We start from the raw sequence: 18017 nt of genomic DNA on the forward strand, positions 1-18017 counted from the left end.
GCTGGAGGAGCCACTGATTCATGGAGCCAGGCAGGATGTCCACGACTGGCGCTCTCCAGGATTTTACCAGAAACTGGTTTCTGCCACGCCCATCACCCTACAGCGCATAGTGGCTGCAGCAGGATTGGGACTCGACAACACCAAGGCGGTAACTTGGCTGCTCAACATGAGGTCTACATGCCGCACAATGGACTTTAAAGCTACAGATTAAAACTGTCTGAAGATGAGCTGAGGATGATGAAGGCCTACGACAGGGGAGCAGAGCATCCACACAGACATGGCCTTTTTTCCAGAACTTGGGAGTGGTAGTGTGCTTAGTGGGAGTTGATGAAGATCTGGTTTTCTTTTTATTTTATTTATGTTATGTAAATTGTGTGAACACAACATCGATTGCACATTGCCTGTCTTGGGAGAGAGCTCCTCCTCTGTTGCTGTCCCCTGAGGTTTCTTCATATTTTTTCCCCCTGTTAAAAGGGTTTTTAGGGAGTTGTTCCTTATCCGATGTGAGGGTCTAAGGACAGGATGTTGTGTTGCTGTAAAGCCCCTTGAGGCACATTTGTAATTTATGATATTGGGCTATACAAATAAAACTGACTTGACTTGACTTGCTGTTCTGTGAGTGGAAGCCAGATTGAAATGGTTGGAACAGGTCGTTGGAGGTGAGGAGAGCTTGGAATTGGGGGAAGACAACACGTTCCACTATTTTTGACGGAAGGGAGATTTGAGATGGGCTGGAATTTGCCCATGATATCAAGGTTGAGTCCAGGTTTTTTAAGGATGGGAGTGACAGCAGCCAGTTTAAGTGTATGGGGGACTGAACTGGAGCAGAAGGAGGAGTTACTGATGCCTGTGATGAGTGAGGAGATAGCTGGGAGACAGTCCCTAACAAGACTGGATGGGATCCAGAAGACCAGTGGAGCTCTTCATTCCTACTATAAGGTGGGACAGGTCCATTTGGAACACAGGGGAGAACTTTGACAGGGGCTGAGTGGAAAAGGGGGGTGGGGACTGGTGGGGAGATGGTCAGGTTGCTGTCGATGGTGACAGTTTTGGTTTGTTTATTGTAGAAGAGACAGCCTTGAGGTTGGTGGAGCCAGAGTGTATGAGAGTAATAGGTGGACCGGGCTGTAATGAGAGTGTCTCTCTATTGTTGAAGGTCGTCTGAGTAGGCTTGGAGATGCACTGGTAAACCAGTTTTCTTGCAGAGTCTTTCGAGCTGGCACTTATGGGATTTCAATTGATGGAGTTCCTCTAGGAGTCGTTGTCAGAGCTATTAGCTCTGACTAGACGACTCCTAGAGGATAAATTCTGAGTGTCATCAGCAGCCAGTCAGACTAGCTTGGTCTAGTCAGAAAGGCACGAACTGAGGAAGCCTCTTGGATGAGAGGCGGAACGTCTTCACGGATATATACCAAGTCCAGATGCACTTGATTCAACTCCTTTGGATAACCATGACCTGGATGAATGAGAACATTCACAGACATCTAGTCTACTTATCAGATGTGAAGACATCTAGTCTGCTTATCAGATGTGAGGACATCCAGTCTACTTATCAGATGTGAAGACATCTAGTCTACTTATCAGATGTGAAGACATCTAGTCTACTTATCAGATGTGAAGACATCTAGTCTACTTATCAGGTGTGAAGACATCTAGTCTGCTCATCAGATGTGAAGACATCTAGTCTGCTTATCAGATGTGAAGACATCCAGTCTACTTACCAGATGTGAAGACATCTAGTCTGCTTATCAGATGTGAAGACATCTAGTCTGCTTATCAGATGTGAAGACATCTAGTCTACTCATCAGATGTGAAGACATCTAGTCTACTCATCAGCTGTGAAGACATCTAGTCTACTCATCAGTTGTGAAGACATCTAGTCTACTCATCAGTTGTGAAGACATCTATTCTGCTTATCAGATGTGAAGACATCTAGTCTACTCATCAGCTGTGAAGACATCTAGTCTACTCATCAGTTGTGAAGACATCTATTCTGCTTATCAGATGTGAGTATTTATACAACATGAAGGTTCTCAGGACAGACACACACAGCCCTGGCTAGGCTGCACTGGAATCAAACTACAGGACAGGACTGGACAGTGTGTGTCCTGCTGACCTCGTGGGCGTGATCCTCTGGCCCCACCCCTCTGCAATGTAGCCTTCCTCCACCACAAAATGACTGCAGCTGATTCGCTGCCCCTGGGTGTCGATCACTGCCTTGCACCTGAAAGAAGAAGGAGAACATAGATGATTGGCAGCAGGTCGAAATTAACTTTCAAATACTGAGACTGTCAAAAAAGGAAAAAATATGGAGGGGAGAGGAGAGAAAAAAGAGAGAGGAGAGCAGAAGATGGCAGACATGACAGCGTATGTTTGTTTGTTGTGTGTGTGTGTGTGTGTGTGTCTCAGAAGGTTATGGATGAGCTTTCTGAGAGGGGGGGGATGAGAGGGAGAGAGAGAGGGGGCGAAAGAAGGAGAGTAAGAGGGAGAGAAAGCGAGGGAGAGGGAGAGCAAGCGAGGGAGCAAAAGAGGGAGAGGAAGAAGGAGAGGAAGAGGGAGAGAAAGCGAGGGAGAGTAAGAGGGAGAGAAAGCGAGGGAGCAAAAGAGGGAGAGGAAGAAGGAGAGGAAGAGGGAGAAAAAGAGGGAGAAAAAGTGGGAGAGAAGGAGAGCGAGAGGAAGAGAGGGAAAGAAAAAGAAAGAGGGACGAAAAAAGGGAGAGGAAGAAGAGAGAAAGAGAGGGAGAAAAAGAGGGAGAGAAAGAGAGGGAGAGGAAGAGAGGGGAGAAAGAGGGAGAGAGAGGGAGAGAAAGACGGTGTGTCTGACAGAGAGTTCTCCGGGACCAACACACTCGAGGTAAAACATCCATCAGAGAAGAGAGGAGACGAAAAGAGGAGCTGAGATGTGGAGGAGGAGGAGGAGGTTAAATTGTGAATTTAATTTCCTCCCCATAAATTGAATATTTGATCCATAATAAATTACCCAAACATTACTGCTGCTAACACACTTCAAGGTCCCTCTCTCTCTCTCACACACACACACACACACACACACACACACACACACACACACACACACACACACACACACACACACACATCTTAGGTTGGGGTTTTTTTTTTGGTCAAAGAATAATTTTTGCTTTAGTTAATTAAAGAAGTGTCCTTCAACGACCGGACCACCTATTACCTGACCATGCAAATGCGGACCACCTACTACCAGCTGTGCAACTTGTAAGACTGCCCCGAGTACCATGTTCTAGGCTCCGAAGCTTCGGCAGTAAACAACAGGGAATACTCGGAGCTTCAGCGGGGGGCATGACTTGGCAAGGACTCAGCCAGACATTTCTCCGTTGTTGGCTGGGATGGACGGCATACCAGCGCAACACGTGTATTTTGGTTTAATTAAAGATATTCGTCATCGGCGTCTCTCGTATCCGAGGATCCATTCCAAGAGATTAAGGTGTGTGCTTGAAACGAAGATGGCTTGACAGTCCAAGGTGAGAATAGAAGAATAGTAGGGGGTGGACCCGTTCCTGCGGCTCTCTGTTGGCGGATATTTCGGCGGCGGCGCTTTTCTTCCGCATGTGTTCGTTTGTCAGTTTCGGCCTTGATGGAACTAGCCAGGCAGGCAGCTCTCCAGTGCTTTCGATTTTCCGCTACTTTCCCCAGTTCTTAGGGTCGATGTTGAAGGTGATCAGCGTTCCCTTGATACAGTCCTTGTAGCATTTTTTGGGAGCTCCTCTTTTTCTTTGACCTTCAGTCAGTTCGGAGTATAGGATTTGTTTCGGGAGTCTGTCGTTTGGCATCCTCTGGATGTGGTCAAGCCACCATAGCTGATGATGTTCAATTGTCATCTCGATGGAAAGGAGATCGGCTCTTTCGAGAACTTGATTGTTTGGTGATCCATTCTTGACAGGAAATTCCCAGAACACTTCTCAGTTTTTGCTGGTGGAAGCGTTCTAGTTTACGGATTTGGTACTTGTACAGGGTCCGGGCTTCATAGCCGTACAGGAGGGTTGAAAGATCCACTGCACGGTAAACCATGATTTTGGTTGATGTCTTGAGAGCACAATCATAGAAAACACGGTGAGAAAGTCGGCCAAAGGCAGTGTGGGCAGCTTTCAGTCTGTTGGTGATATCCGGTTCTAGACTGCACATTTCTTCAAGGATGCTTCCAAGGTACTGAAAGGATTGAAGTTGTTCTATAGATTGGCCACGGATGGTGATTTGAAGTGGAACTCCAGGAGTATCCTGAGGCACAACAGCAAGCGTTTTGGTTTTCTTGATGTTCACAGAAAAGCCAAATGTTTCGTAGGCCTGAACAAAGGAGTTGGTGATCGACTGAAGACCTTCTGGAGTCATGGCAGGAGCAGCATTATCATCGGCATATTGAAGCTCGATGATGACGTTGGTGGATGTCTTGTTCTTAGACTTCAAGCACTGGAGATTGAACAGGCTGCCATCGAAGCGGTAAGGGATGTTGACTTTACCGTCGAGTGACCGATCTGTCTTCTGTAAGAGAGTAGCAAGGTACATGGAAAATAATGTAGGCGCTAGAACACAGCCTTGCTTTACTCCACAATCCATGAGGGAGGGCTCGGAAAGGGTTCCACGGAAACAGACACAGCTTTTCATGTCATCATGGAGGGCGTGAATCATCTGGATGAAGTGGTAAGGGCACCCAAATATGGAGAGCACATCCCACAAAATGGCTCTCGGAAGAGAATCAAACGCTTTCTTGAGGTCGAAAAAGATGAAAAACATTGTCTTCTGTTGTTCTCTTGCCTTCTCCATGAGCTGTTGTGCCGCAAAGATCATATCGGTGGTTCCTCTGTCGGATCGAAAACCACTTTGGGATTCGGGGAGCACTTCTTCGGCCACGGTGGTGAGACGATTCAGAAGGTTCTGTGACAGAATTTTCCCAGCCATTGAGAGGAGGGAAATTCCTCTGTAATTGCCACACACTCCTCGGTCCCCTTTTTTGAAAATGGTAACGATGTTTGCGTCTCCGAAATCAGCTGGGGCGGTCCGAGATTCCCCGGTCTGCAGGATGATTTTGTACAGTCACTTCCGAAGAGGTAGTCCTCCATACTTGTACAGTTCTGCAGGGATTCTGTAGGGGCGCAGATGCGTTGTTGCGCATCTGAGCGATCGCTGTTTTAAGCTCCTTGGCGGAAGGTCACTCACACTCACGCACACATCCTACATTGTTTTTGTTTTTTTTTGGTCAAAGGATAATTTTTGTTTTAGTTAATTAAAGAAGTGTCCTTCAATGACTGGACCACCTATTACCTGACCATGCAAATGCGGACCACTTACTACCAGCTGTGCAACTTCTAGGACTGCCCCGAGTACCATGTTCTAGGCTCCGAAGCTTCAGTATTGAACAACAGGGAATACTCTGAGCTTCGGCGGAGGGGTGGGGGGTGCATGACTTGGGAAGGAGTCAGCCAGACATTTCTCCATTGTTGGCTGAGATGGACAGCATACCAGCACAACATGTGTATTTTGGTTTAATTAAAGATATTAATTGTTAAGGATTCGGTTATTCTACAGTATTGTTGTTTGTATTGTTACATTTTCCTAGAGGTTTGGTGTGTTTTATGCTTGTTTGTAATCCCAAGGAAATTTGGTTGAACGAGGTCCTAGCTATGCACCTTTTGTGACATAACAGCTTGTGACAAGTGTTTTTTACCATGGATAAATTATAGATCTACACAAATGCTCATCATAATAGGCTCTGAATCCGAGACAACACCGACAAAAAGCTGTGAAACAAAAGCACAGAAAGGGCATACTAGCTCCGACAAATTCAAGATTTGAGATTTATATTTATAAGATTTATATTTATTTATAATTTCTTTGTCATTTCTCAGTACTCTATGTTGAAATATGTCCTCTGCATTTAACCCTTCCTATACACCACGAGCAGTGGGTGGGGCCAACTCCAGTTCCACGTTCCATTTAACCCTACCTATACACTGGGAGCAGTGGGCGGGGCCAACTCCAGTTCCACATTCCATTTAACCCTTCCTATACACTAGGAGCAGTGGGCGGGGCCAACTCCAGTTCCACATTCCATTTAACCCTTCCTATACAATAGGAGCAGTGGGCGGGGCCAACTCCAGTTCCACATTCCATTTAACCCTTCCTATACACTGGGAGCAGTGGGCGGGGCCAACTCCAGTTCCACATTCCATTTAACCCTTCCTATACACTAGGAGCAGTGGGCGGGGCAAACTCCAGTTCCACATTCAATTTAACCCTTCCTATACACTAGGAGCCGTGGGCGGGGCCAACTCCAGTTCCACATTCCAGTTAACCCTTCCTATACACTAGGAGCAGTGGACGGGGCCAACTCCAGTTCCACATTCAATTTAACCCTTCCTATACACTGGGAGCAGTGGGCGGGGCAAACTCCAGTTCCACATTCAATTTAACCCTTCCTATACACCAGGAGCCGTGGGCGGGGCCAACTCCAGTTCCACATTCCAGTTAACCCTTCCTATACACTAGGAGCAGTGGACGGGGCCAACTCCAGTTCCACATTCAATTTAACCCTTCCTATACACTGGGAGCAGTGGGCGGGGCCAACTCCAGTTCCACATTCCATTTAACCCTTCCTATACACTGGGAGCAGTGGGCGGGGCCAACTCCAGTTCCACATTCCATTTAACCCTTCCTATACACTAGGAGCAGTGGGCGGGGCCAACTCCAGTTCCACATTCAATTTAACCCTTCCTATACACTAGGAGCCGTGGGCGGGGCCAACTCCAGTTCCACATTCCATTTAACCCTTCCTATACACTAGGAGCAGTGGGCGGGGCCAACTCCAGTTCCACATTCAATTTAACCCTTCCTATACACTGGGAGCAGTGGGCGGGGCCAACTCCAGTTCCACGTTCCATTTAACCCTTCCTATACACTAGGAGCAATGGGCGGGGCCAACTCCAGTTCCACATTCAATTCAACCATTCCTATACACTAGGAGCAGTGGGCGGGGCCAACTCCAGTTCTACATTCCATTTAACCCTTTCTATACACTAGGGGCAGTGGGCGGGGCCAACTCCAGTTCCACATTCAATTTAACCCTTCCTATACACTGGGAGCAGGGGGCGGGGCCAACTCCAGTTCCACATTCAATTCAACCCTTCCTATACACTAGGAGCAGTGGGCGGGGCCAACTCAAGTTCCACATTCAATTCAACCCTTCCTATACACTAGGAGTAGTGGACGGGGCCAACTCCAGTTCCACGTTCCATTTAACCCTTCCTATACACTGGGAGCAGTGGGCGGGGCCAACTCCAGTTCCACATTCAATTCAACCCTTCCTATACACTAGGAGAGGAGATAGGGACCACCAGGTATCCCCCCCACTGAAACACAATGATGACTCAACCAATGTTGAGGCATCAGCTGTGCTCCTACGACATCCAAAGGCTACGGAACTGATGATGATGATGACACACTAGGAGCTGTGGGCGGGGCCAACTCCAGTTCCAGGTTCCATCAGCTGTTAGCCTAACTGTATAATGTTTTACTACCTAAACCCAACAAGAGTCAAACAGACATACATAACACACTTATTTCTGTTATAACAACACTTTTAATGAGATAGTCGTAAAAGTAGGCTTCACAGTGTAACACGCCAACATTTTTCTGACAATGAAGGAACTGTACTAAATAGAACAAGGTAGCACAATTATAATAACAGCAGCACACATTTCAATAAATGAACAATTTAAATGAAAAATGAATGGCCTTATGTAGAATAAAATGAACTGTAATGAATAGAACAAGGTAGGTAGGTAGCACAATTGGCGCAGTTACGATAACAGCAGTACAGCACACATTTTAATAAACAATTTCTTACCAAAAGTTCAAGTAAAAATAAATAAATAAAAAGCTACTCGCTTGTAATTTGGGATGGTGAAGGCGTCCGCCACTTCTCCAAGCTGTTGTGCAATGTTGATTCCCATAGGGCTCACCTCTATTACTTTGGTTTCCAGCAGAGTTCCCTCTCCTGAGTTATAAAGTGACAGGGGACAGCCATGTATGCTTCCATACTCAGCGAGGTCCAAATGTCCGTTGTGAAACTTAAGGCAGTTGAGTTTTCAACGAGTTAAAACTTGGTCTGGCACATTGCTGCACTTCAGAGACAGGGCGTGTGAAATACTGGAGCGTTTGGGTACAGTGTAGTCGGGCTCAATCTTCATCATTAATTTTCTGAAGCATTCGCCTTCGACTACGTCCCCCCCCCCTTTTCCCCCAATTGTACTTGGCCAATTACCCCACTCTTCCGAGCCGTCCCCGTCACTGCTCCAAGCCCTCTACCGATCCGGGGAGGGCTGCAGACTACCACGTCTCCTCCGATACATGTGGAGTCGCCAGCCGCTTCTTTTCACCTGACAGTGAGGCGTTTAACCAAGGGGATGTAGCACATGGGAGGATCCCCCCTATCCCCTGAACAAGCACCCCGACCGACCAGAGGAGGCGCTAGTGCAGAGACTAGGACACAAACCCACATCCGGCTTCCCACCTACAGATACGGCCAATTGTGAGTGTAGGGACGCCCGACCAAGCCGGAGGTAACACGAGGATTCGAACCGGCGATCCCTGTGCTGGCAGACAATGGAATAGACTACTACGCTACCTGGACGTCTTCTACTAGGCTAATGGGTCTCATATCCATAGCGATAAACTCTACTACGACATCTATTATGTGTCTTTCTTTTCGCCGTTATTGGTTTTTCGTTTTTGGAACTGTAGGGTCTGCTGTGTGGTTTTGGGTGTGGATGAGGATATTGATGGCTGCAAGGTATTGTGATGAACCTCGGACGGCACGGTGGTGCAGTGGTTAGCGCTGTGCCTCACAGCAAGAAGGTCCTGGGTTCGAACCCCGGGGTTGTCCAACCGTGGGTTCATCCTAGGTCGTCCTCTGTGTGGAGTTTGCATGTTCTCCCCGTGTCTGCGGTGGGTTTTCTCCGGGTGCTCCCGTTTCCCCCACCATCAGAAAGACATGCATGTTAGGGTTCATGCTCCTGTCTGTGCCCCTGACCGAGGCATGGCGAGACCAACTGGAGTTGGTCCCCGGGTGCTGCATGGCAGCTGTCCACTGCTCCTAGCTACACAGCTAGGATGGGTTAAATTTACGACTACTTTCGGCTGCTCCCGTTAGGGGTCGCCACGGCGGATCATCTGCTTCCATCTCTTCCTGTCCTCTGCATCTTCCTCTGTCACACCAGCCACTTGCATATCCTCCTTCACTGCAACCGTAAACCTCCTCTTCTCCTCTTCCCTGGCAGCTCCATATTCAGCGTCCTTCCCCCAATATACCCAGCATCTCTCCTCCACACATGCCCGAGCCAGACAGGATGACAGCTAGGATGGGTTAAATGCAGAGCGTAATTTCCCTACGGGGATCAATAAAGTATCTCAAAATCAAAAATCTCAAACAAGTTATTATTAGGCTTTTTTACACAATAATTGCCGTAGCTCCAGATGTTCCTACAGTACTGCTTACAGGGGCGTAACTACCATATATGCAGGGTATGCAGCTGCATGGGGGCCAGCGATGATTTGGGGCCCGTCCTGCACGGCTGAATATGGCCAAGGCAGGCAGCGCGGCTGCACTGGGCCCCACCCACGGAGTTAAATGGGCCCGTGGAGCGAGCCATATATACCCGCATAAAGGCATTCTCCGTTATGGTTTTTACAGAAAGTAGTCTGCAGCAATCTATAAACTATGAAACACCATAAATAAACTAAAACTATTCAATTAAATGAATGAGTGCTTCTTATTTTGATTTATTTGTCATAATTTTACACATAGTATGCAATGATTGCTGGGTAATACTGCATGCATGTTGCTGTTGTCCAATGTCAAGTCTCAATTCGATCATGTGACGAGACTATATGATAGCCTACAGCTAGTTTAAATTAGACCACTAACGGTAACTAAACTGACAGCAAGTAGCGTGGAGTACAGACAAAAAAGTGGGTTTCAAACAAGAAAATTAAAAGAAGCAGCACAGAAGGAAAAAGCTAAGCTCCCAAAAATTGTGTTTTTTAAAAAAAGAAAGAAAGATGAGGAGGTAAAAGGCAGGACTAATTCGGCTGAGCAAGAGCCACTGCACCTGCTGCTGCAGTAGCATAACGACAGTGCACCATCGGACATCCCAGGAGCTGGTGAGCGTGAGAGCCGGGACCGTGTGCCGGACATCCCGGAGCCGGAGCCTAGCGCTGCTACCATTGCATCCCTGTTCAGAGGTGCGCGTTATGGTGATCCGACCTATTACTATAGGGCCCGCTTTGATCATCTTGCATTAGGGCCTGGTACTGATTAGTTACACCCCTGACTCCTCATGTTTTATTCTAACTATTCGGATCAGTTACAACGCCACGTGTCATGTGTTTTTATCATGTGTACCGTTACTGTTCAAACGGCGGATGAACGCAGCTTGATATGGCGACTGGAAAACAGATATGAGCTAAGCTAAGCTAGCTAGCAGGATAGTCTCGGTTTTTTACACTGTATAAAAATAGCACACTACTTACAGCATTCAGGTGATCTGTCATGCTTGTTGTGCCACCATGGTAGGCCAGTTTCATACTACATATCTGTCACACTGCCTTGTCATCGCTCAATTTAAAGTGTGGCCACACAGCTGAGGTCTTCAGCATTGTGTTTCCCTTCAACAGCCAAGCTGAACTGAAGCGTGACGTCGTCACTACTGAGAGTGAGAGGGATGTCAGGCGCTGCAGCTCAGACAGTTCATATTTACACAGAATGGGCAGTTTGCCTTTATTGATAAAAAAAACAAACAAACAAAAAAAACCCGAATATCCCAATCCCAAAACTGAAACCAAATACCTACCCAACGAATGACTATCTGAATACTCGGTCCAGCCTGAGCAAATTCCAGAGTAAAAATAACATCAAGCTACATGTTAGTTTGATTTTAATGACATGTGTGGATACAGGACCTTCATGCATAGTATTCACTGAGAGAACTGACTGTCAACATTGTGACAATGTATGATGGCAGCCCACCTCTTCCTGCCAAAACTGAAACATTATATCACAGCAGTTCAGACTCAGCTTTGATCTCCAGGATGATGAAACAACCACAGCCAAGCTTTACCATGTCACTTCACTACAACCACCTGCTCAATGATCTCCAGGTAGACGAACAGCAGCCCCACAGCCAAGCTTTACCATGTCACTTCACTACAACCATCTATTCCATGATCTCCACAATGATGAAACAACCACAGCCAAGCTTTACCATGTCACTTCACTACAACCATCTATTCCATGATCTCCACAATGATGAAACAACCACAGCCAAGCTTTACCATGTCACTTCACTACAACCACCTGTTCCATGATCACCAAGATGATGAAACAACCACAGCCAAGCTTTACCATGTCACTTCACTACAACCATCTATTCCATGATCTCCACAATGATGAAACAACCACAGCCAAGCTTTACCATGTCACTTCACTACAACCATCTATTCCATGATCTCCACAATGATGAAACAACCACAGCCAAGCTTTACCATGTCACTTCACTACAACCACCTGTTCCATGATCACCAAGATGATGAAACAACCACAGCCAAGCTTTACCATGTCACTTCACTACAACCATCTATTCCATGATCTCCACAATGATGAAACAACCACAGCCAAGCTTTACCATGTCACTTCACTACAACCATCTGTTCCATGATCTCCAAGATGATGAAACAACCACAGCCAAGCTTTACCATGTCACTTCACTACAACCACCTGCTCAATGATCTCCAGGTAGACGAACAGCAGCCCCACAGCCAAGCTTTACCATGTCACTTCACTACAACCATCTATTCCATGATCTCCACAATGATGACACAACCACAGCCAAGCTTTACCATGTCACTTCACTAGAACCACCTGTTCCATGATCTCCAAGATGATGAAACAACCACAGCCAAGCTTTACCATGTCACTTCACTACAACCACCTGATCCATGATCTCCATGATGATGAAACAACCACAGCCAAGCTTTACCATGTCACTTCACTACAACCATCTGTTCCATGATCTCCAGGAGGATGAAACAACCACAGCCAAGCTTTACCATGTCACTTCACTACAACCATCTGTTCAATGATCTCCACGATGATGAAACAACCACAGCCAAGCTTTACCATGTCACTTCACTACAACCATCTGTTCCATGATCTCCAAGATGATGAAACAACCACAGCCAAGCTTTACCATGTCACTTCACTACAACCACCTGTTCCATGATCTCCAAGATGATGAAACAACCACAGGCAAGCTTTACCATGTTACTTCACTACAACCATCTGTTCCATGATCTCCACAATGATGAAACAACCACAGCCAAGCTTTACCATGTCACTTCACTACAACCACCTGTTCCATGATCTCCACAATGATGAAACAACCAAAGCCAAGCTTTACCATGTCACTTCACTACAACCATCTGTTCCATGATCTCCACAATGATGAAACAACCACAGCCAAGCTTTACCATGTCACTTCACTACAACCATCTGTTCCATGATCTCCACAATGATGAAACAACCACAGCCAAGCTTTACCATGTCACTTCACTAGAACCATCTGTTCCATGATCTCCACAATGATGAAACAACCACAGCCAAGCTTTACCATGTCACTTCACTAGAACCATCTGTTCAATGATCTCCAAGATGATGAAACAACCACAGCCAAGCTTTACCATGTCACTTAAACTACAACCATCTGTTCCATGATCTCCACAATGATGAAACAACCACAGCCAAGCTTTACCATGTCACTTCACTAGAACCACCTGTTCCATGATCTCCAAGATGATGAAACAACCACAGCCAAGCTTTACCATGTCACTTCACTACAACCACCTGCTCAATGATCTCCAGGTAGACGAACAGCAGCCCCACAGCCAAGCTTTACCATGTCACTTCACTACAACCATCTGTTCAATGATCTCCAAGATGATGAAACAACCACAGCCAAGCTTTACCATGTCACTTCACTAGAACCACCTGTTCCATGATCTCCAAGATGATGAAACAACCACAGCCAAGCTTTACCATGTCACTTCACTACAACCATCTGTTCCATGATCTCCAGGATGATGAAACAACCACAGCCAAGCTTTACCATGTCGCTTCACTACAATCATCTGTTCAATGATCTCCACGATGATGAAACAACCACAGCCAAGCTTTACCATGTCACTTCACTACAACCATCTGTTCCATGATCTCCACAATGATGAAACAACCACAGCCAAGCTTTACCATGTCACTTCACTACAACCACCTGCTCAATGATCTCCAGGTAGACGAACAGCAGCCCCACAGCCAAGCTTTACCATGTCACTTCACTACAACCATCTGTTCCATGATCTCCAGGTAGACGAACAGCAGCCCCACAGCCAAGCTTTACCATGTCACTTCACTACAACCACCTGCTCAATGATCTCCAGGTAGACGAACAGCAGCCCCACAGCCAAGCTTTACCATGTCACTTCACTAGAACCATCTGTTCAATGATCTCGACAATGATGAAACAACCACAGCCAAGCTTTACCATGTCACTTCACTACAACCACCTGTTCCATGATCTCCAAGATGATGAAACAACCACAGCCAAGCTTTACCATGTCACTTCACTACAACCATCTGTTCCATGATCTCCAGGAGGATGAAACAACCACAGCCAAGCTTTACCATGTCACTTCACTACAACCACCTGTTCAATGATCTCCACGATGATGAAACAACCACAGCCAAGCTTTACCATGTCACTTCACTACAACCATCTGTTCCATGATCTCCAAGATGATGAAACAACCACAGCCAAGCTTTACCATGTCACTTCACTAGAACCACCTGTTCCATGATCTCCAAGATGATGAAACAACCACAGCCAAGCTTTACCATGTTACTTCACTACAACCATCTGTTCCATGATCTCCAAGATGATGAAACAACCACAGCCAAGCTTTACCATGTCACTTCACTACAACCACCTGTTCCATGATCTCCACAATGATGAAACAACCACAGCCAAGCTTTACCATGTCACTTCACTACAACCATCTGTTCCATGATCTCCACAATGATGAAACAACCACAGCCAAGCTTTACCATGTCACTTCACTACAACCATCTGTTCCATGATCTCCACAATGATGAAACAACCACAGCCAAGCTTTACCATGTCACTTCACTAGAACCATCTGTTCCATGATCTCCACAATGATGAAACAACCACAGCCAAGCTTTACCATGTCACTTCACTAGAACCATCTGTTCCATGATCTCCACGATGATGAAACAACCACAGCCAAGCTTTACCATGTCACTTCACTAGAACCACCTGTTCAATGATCTCCAAGATGATGAAACAACAGCCACCACAGCCAAGCTTTACCATGTCACTTCACTACAACCATCTGTTCCATGATCTCCACAATGATGAAACAACCACAGCCAAGCTTTACCATGTCACTTCACTAGAACCATCTGTTCCATGATCTCCACAATGATGAAACAACCACAGCCAAGCTTTACCATGTCACTTCACTACAACCATCTGTTCCATGATCTCCTCAATGATGAAACAACCACAGCCAAGCTTTACCATGTCACTTCACTAGAACCATCTGTTCCATGATCTCCACGATGATGAAACAACCACAGCCAAGCTTTACCATGTCACTTCACTACAACCATCTGTTCCATGATCTCCACAATGATGAAACAACCACAGCCAAGCTTTACCATGTCACTTCACTAGAACCACCTGTTCCATGATCTCCAAGATGATGAAACAACCACAGCCAAGCTTTACCATGTCACTTCACTACAACCATCTGTTCCATGATCTCCACAATGATGAAACAACCACAGCCAAGCTTTACCATGTCACTTCACTACAACCATCTGTTCCATGATCTCCAAGATGATGAAACAACCACAGCCAAGCTTTACCATGTCACTTCACTACAACCATCTGTTCCATGATCTCCAAGATGATGAAACAACCACAGCCAAGCTTTACCATGTCACTTCACTACAACCATCTGTTCCATGATCTCCACAATGATGAAACAACCACAGCCAAGCTTTACCATGTCACTTCACTACAACCATCTGTTCCATGATCTCCACAATGATGAAACAACCACAGCCAAGCTTTACCATGTCACTTCACTAGAACCACCTGTTCCATGATCTCCAAGATGATGAAACAACCACAGCCAAGCTTTACCATGTCACTTCACTACAACCATCTGTTCCATGATCTCCAGGATGATGAAACAACCAAAGCCAAGCTTTACCATGTCACTTCACTACAACCATCTGTTCAATGATCTCCACGATGATGAAACAACCACAGCTAAGCTTTACCATGTCACTTCACTACAACCATCTGTTCCATGATCTCCAAGATGATGAAACAACCACAGCCAAGCTTTACCATGTCACTTCACTAGAACCACCTGTTCCATGATCTCCAAGATGATGAAACAACCACAGCCAAGCTTTACCATGTCACTTCACTACAACCATCTGTTCCATGATCTCCACAATGATGAAACAACCACAGCCAAGCTTTACCATGTCACTTCACTACAACCATCTGTTCCATGATCTCCACAATGATGAAACAACCACAGCCAAGCTTTACCATGTCACTTCACTACAACCATCTGTTCAATGATCTCCAAGATGATGAAACAACCACAGCCAAGCTTTACCATGTCACTTAAACTACAACCATCTGTTCCATGATCTCCAAAATGATGAAACAACCACAGCCAAGCTTTACCATGTCACTTCACTAGAACCATCTGTTCCATGATCTCCAAGATGATGAAACAACCACAGCCAAGCTTTACCATGTCACTTCACTACAACCATCTGTTCCATGATCTCCACAATGATGAAACAACCACAGCCAAGCTTTACCATGTCACTTCACTACAACCATCTGTTCCATGATCTCCACAATGATGAAACAACCACAGTCAAGCTTTACCATGTCACTTCACTAGAACCACCTGTTCCATGATCTCCAAGATGAAGAAACAACCACAGCCAAGCTTTACCATGTCACTTCACTAAAACCATCTGTTCCATGATCTCCAGGATGATGAAACAACCAAAGCCAAGCTTTACCATGTCACTTCACTACAACCATCTGTTCAATGATCTCCACGATGATGAAACAACCACAGCTAAGCTTTACCATGTCACTTCACTACAACCATCTGTTCCATGATCTCCAAGATGATGAAACAACCACAGCCAAGCTTTACCATGTCACTTCACTAGAACCACCTGTTCCATGATCTCCAAGATGATGAAACAACCACAGCCAAGCTTTACCATGTCACTTCACTACAACCATCTGTTCCATGATCTCCACAATGATGAAACAACCACAGCCAAGCTTTACCATGTCACTTCACTACAACCATCTGTTCCATGATCTCCACAATGATGAAACAACCACAGCCAAGCTTTACCATGTCACTTCACTACAACCATCTGTTCAATGATCTCCAAGATGATGAAACAACCACAGCCAAGCTTTACCATGTCACTTAAACTACAACCATTTGTTCCATGATCTCCACAATGATGAAACAACCACAGCCAAGCTTTACCATGTCACTTCACTAGAACCATCTGTTCCATGATCTCCACAATGATGAAACAACCACAGCCAAGCTTTACCATGTCACTTCACTAGAACCATCTGTTCCATGATCTCCACGATGATGAAACAACCACAGCCAAGCTTTACCATGTCACTTCACTAGAACCACCTGTTCAATGATCTCCAAGATGATGAAACAACAGCCACCACAGCCAAGCTTTACCATGTCACTTCACTACAACCATCTGTTCCATGATCTCCACAATGATGAAACAACCACAGCCAAGCTTTACCATGTCACTTCACTAGAACCATCTGTTCCATGATCTCCACAATGATGAAACAACCACAGCCAAGCTTTACCATGTCACTTCACTACAACCATCTGTTCCATGATCTCCACAATGATGAAACAACCACAGTCAAGCTTTACCATGTCACTTCACTAGAACCACCTGTTCGATGATCTCCAAGATGATGAAACAACCACAGCCAAGCTTTACCATGTCACTTCACTACAACCATCTGTTCCATGATCTCCAGGATGATGAAACAACCAAAGCCAAGCTTTACCATGTCACTTCACTACAACCATCTGTTCAATGATCTCCACGATGATGAAACAACCACAGCTAAGCTTTACCATGTCACTTCACTACAACCATCTGTTCCATGATCTCCAAGATGATGAAACAACCACAGCCAAGCTTTACCATGTCACTTCACTAGAACCACCTGTTCCATGATCTCCAAGATGATGAAACAACCACAGCCAAGCTTTACCATGTCACTTCACTACAACCACCTGCTCAATGATCTCCAGGTAGACGAACAGCAGCCCCACAGCCAAGCTTTACCATGTCACTTCACTACAACCATCTGTTCAATGATCTCCAAGATGATGAAACAACCACAGCCAAGCTTTACCATGTCACTTCACTAGAACCACCTGTTCCATGATCTCCAAGATGATGAAACAACCACAGCCAAGCTTTACCATGTCACTTCACTACAACCATCTGTTCCATGATCTCCAGGATGATGAAACAACCACAGCCAAGCTTTACCATGTCACTTCACTACAATCATCTGTTCAATGATCTCCACGATGATGAAACAACCACAGCCAAGCTTTACCATGTCACTTCACTACAACCATCTGTTCCATGATCTCCACAATGATGAAACAACCACAGCCAAGCTTTACCATGTCACTTCACTACAACCACCTGCTCAATGATCTCCAGGTAGACGAACAGCAGCCCCACAGCCAAGCTTTACCATGTCACTTCACTACAACCATCTGTTCCATGATCTC

General features: G+C 45.8%; 1 protein-coding gene across 2 annotated transcripts in view; it reads right to left on the reverse strand.

Annotated features, from left to right (window-relative positions):
• The window catches only part of chm (CHM Rab escort protein), a 106596-nt gene that overhangs the window by 29135 nt on the left and 59444 nt on the right, over window positions 1–18017 (reverse strand). For both annotated transcript variants that reach the window (XM_056284492.1, XM_056284491.1), the window contains exon 12: window positions 2117–2224. In XM_056284492.1, the coding sequence (XP_056140467.1) occupies window positions 2117–2224 (108 nt within the window). The remainder of the gene's footprint in view (window positions 1–2116; window positions 2225–18017) is intronic.

Source organism: Lampris incognitus, chromosome 8 (genome assembly GCF_029633865.1).
Source record: "Lampris incognitus isolate fLamInc1 chromosome 8, fLamInc1.hap2, whole genome shotgun sequence".
In the NCBI taxonomy this organism is placed as follows: Eukaryota; Metazoa; Chordata; class Actinopteri; order Lampriformes; family Lampridae; genus Lampris; species Lampris incognitus.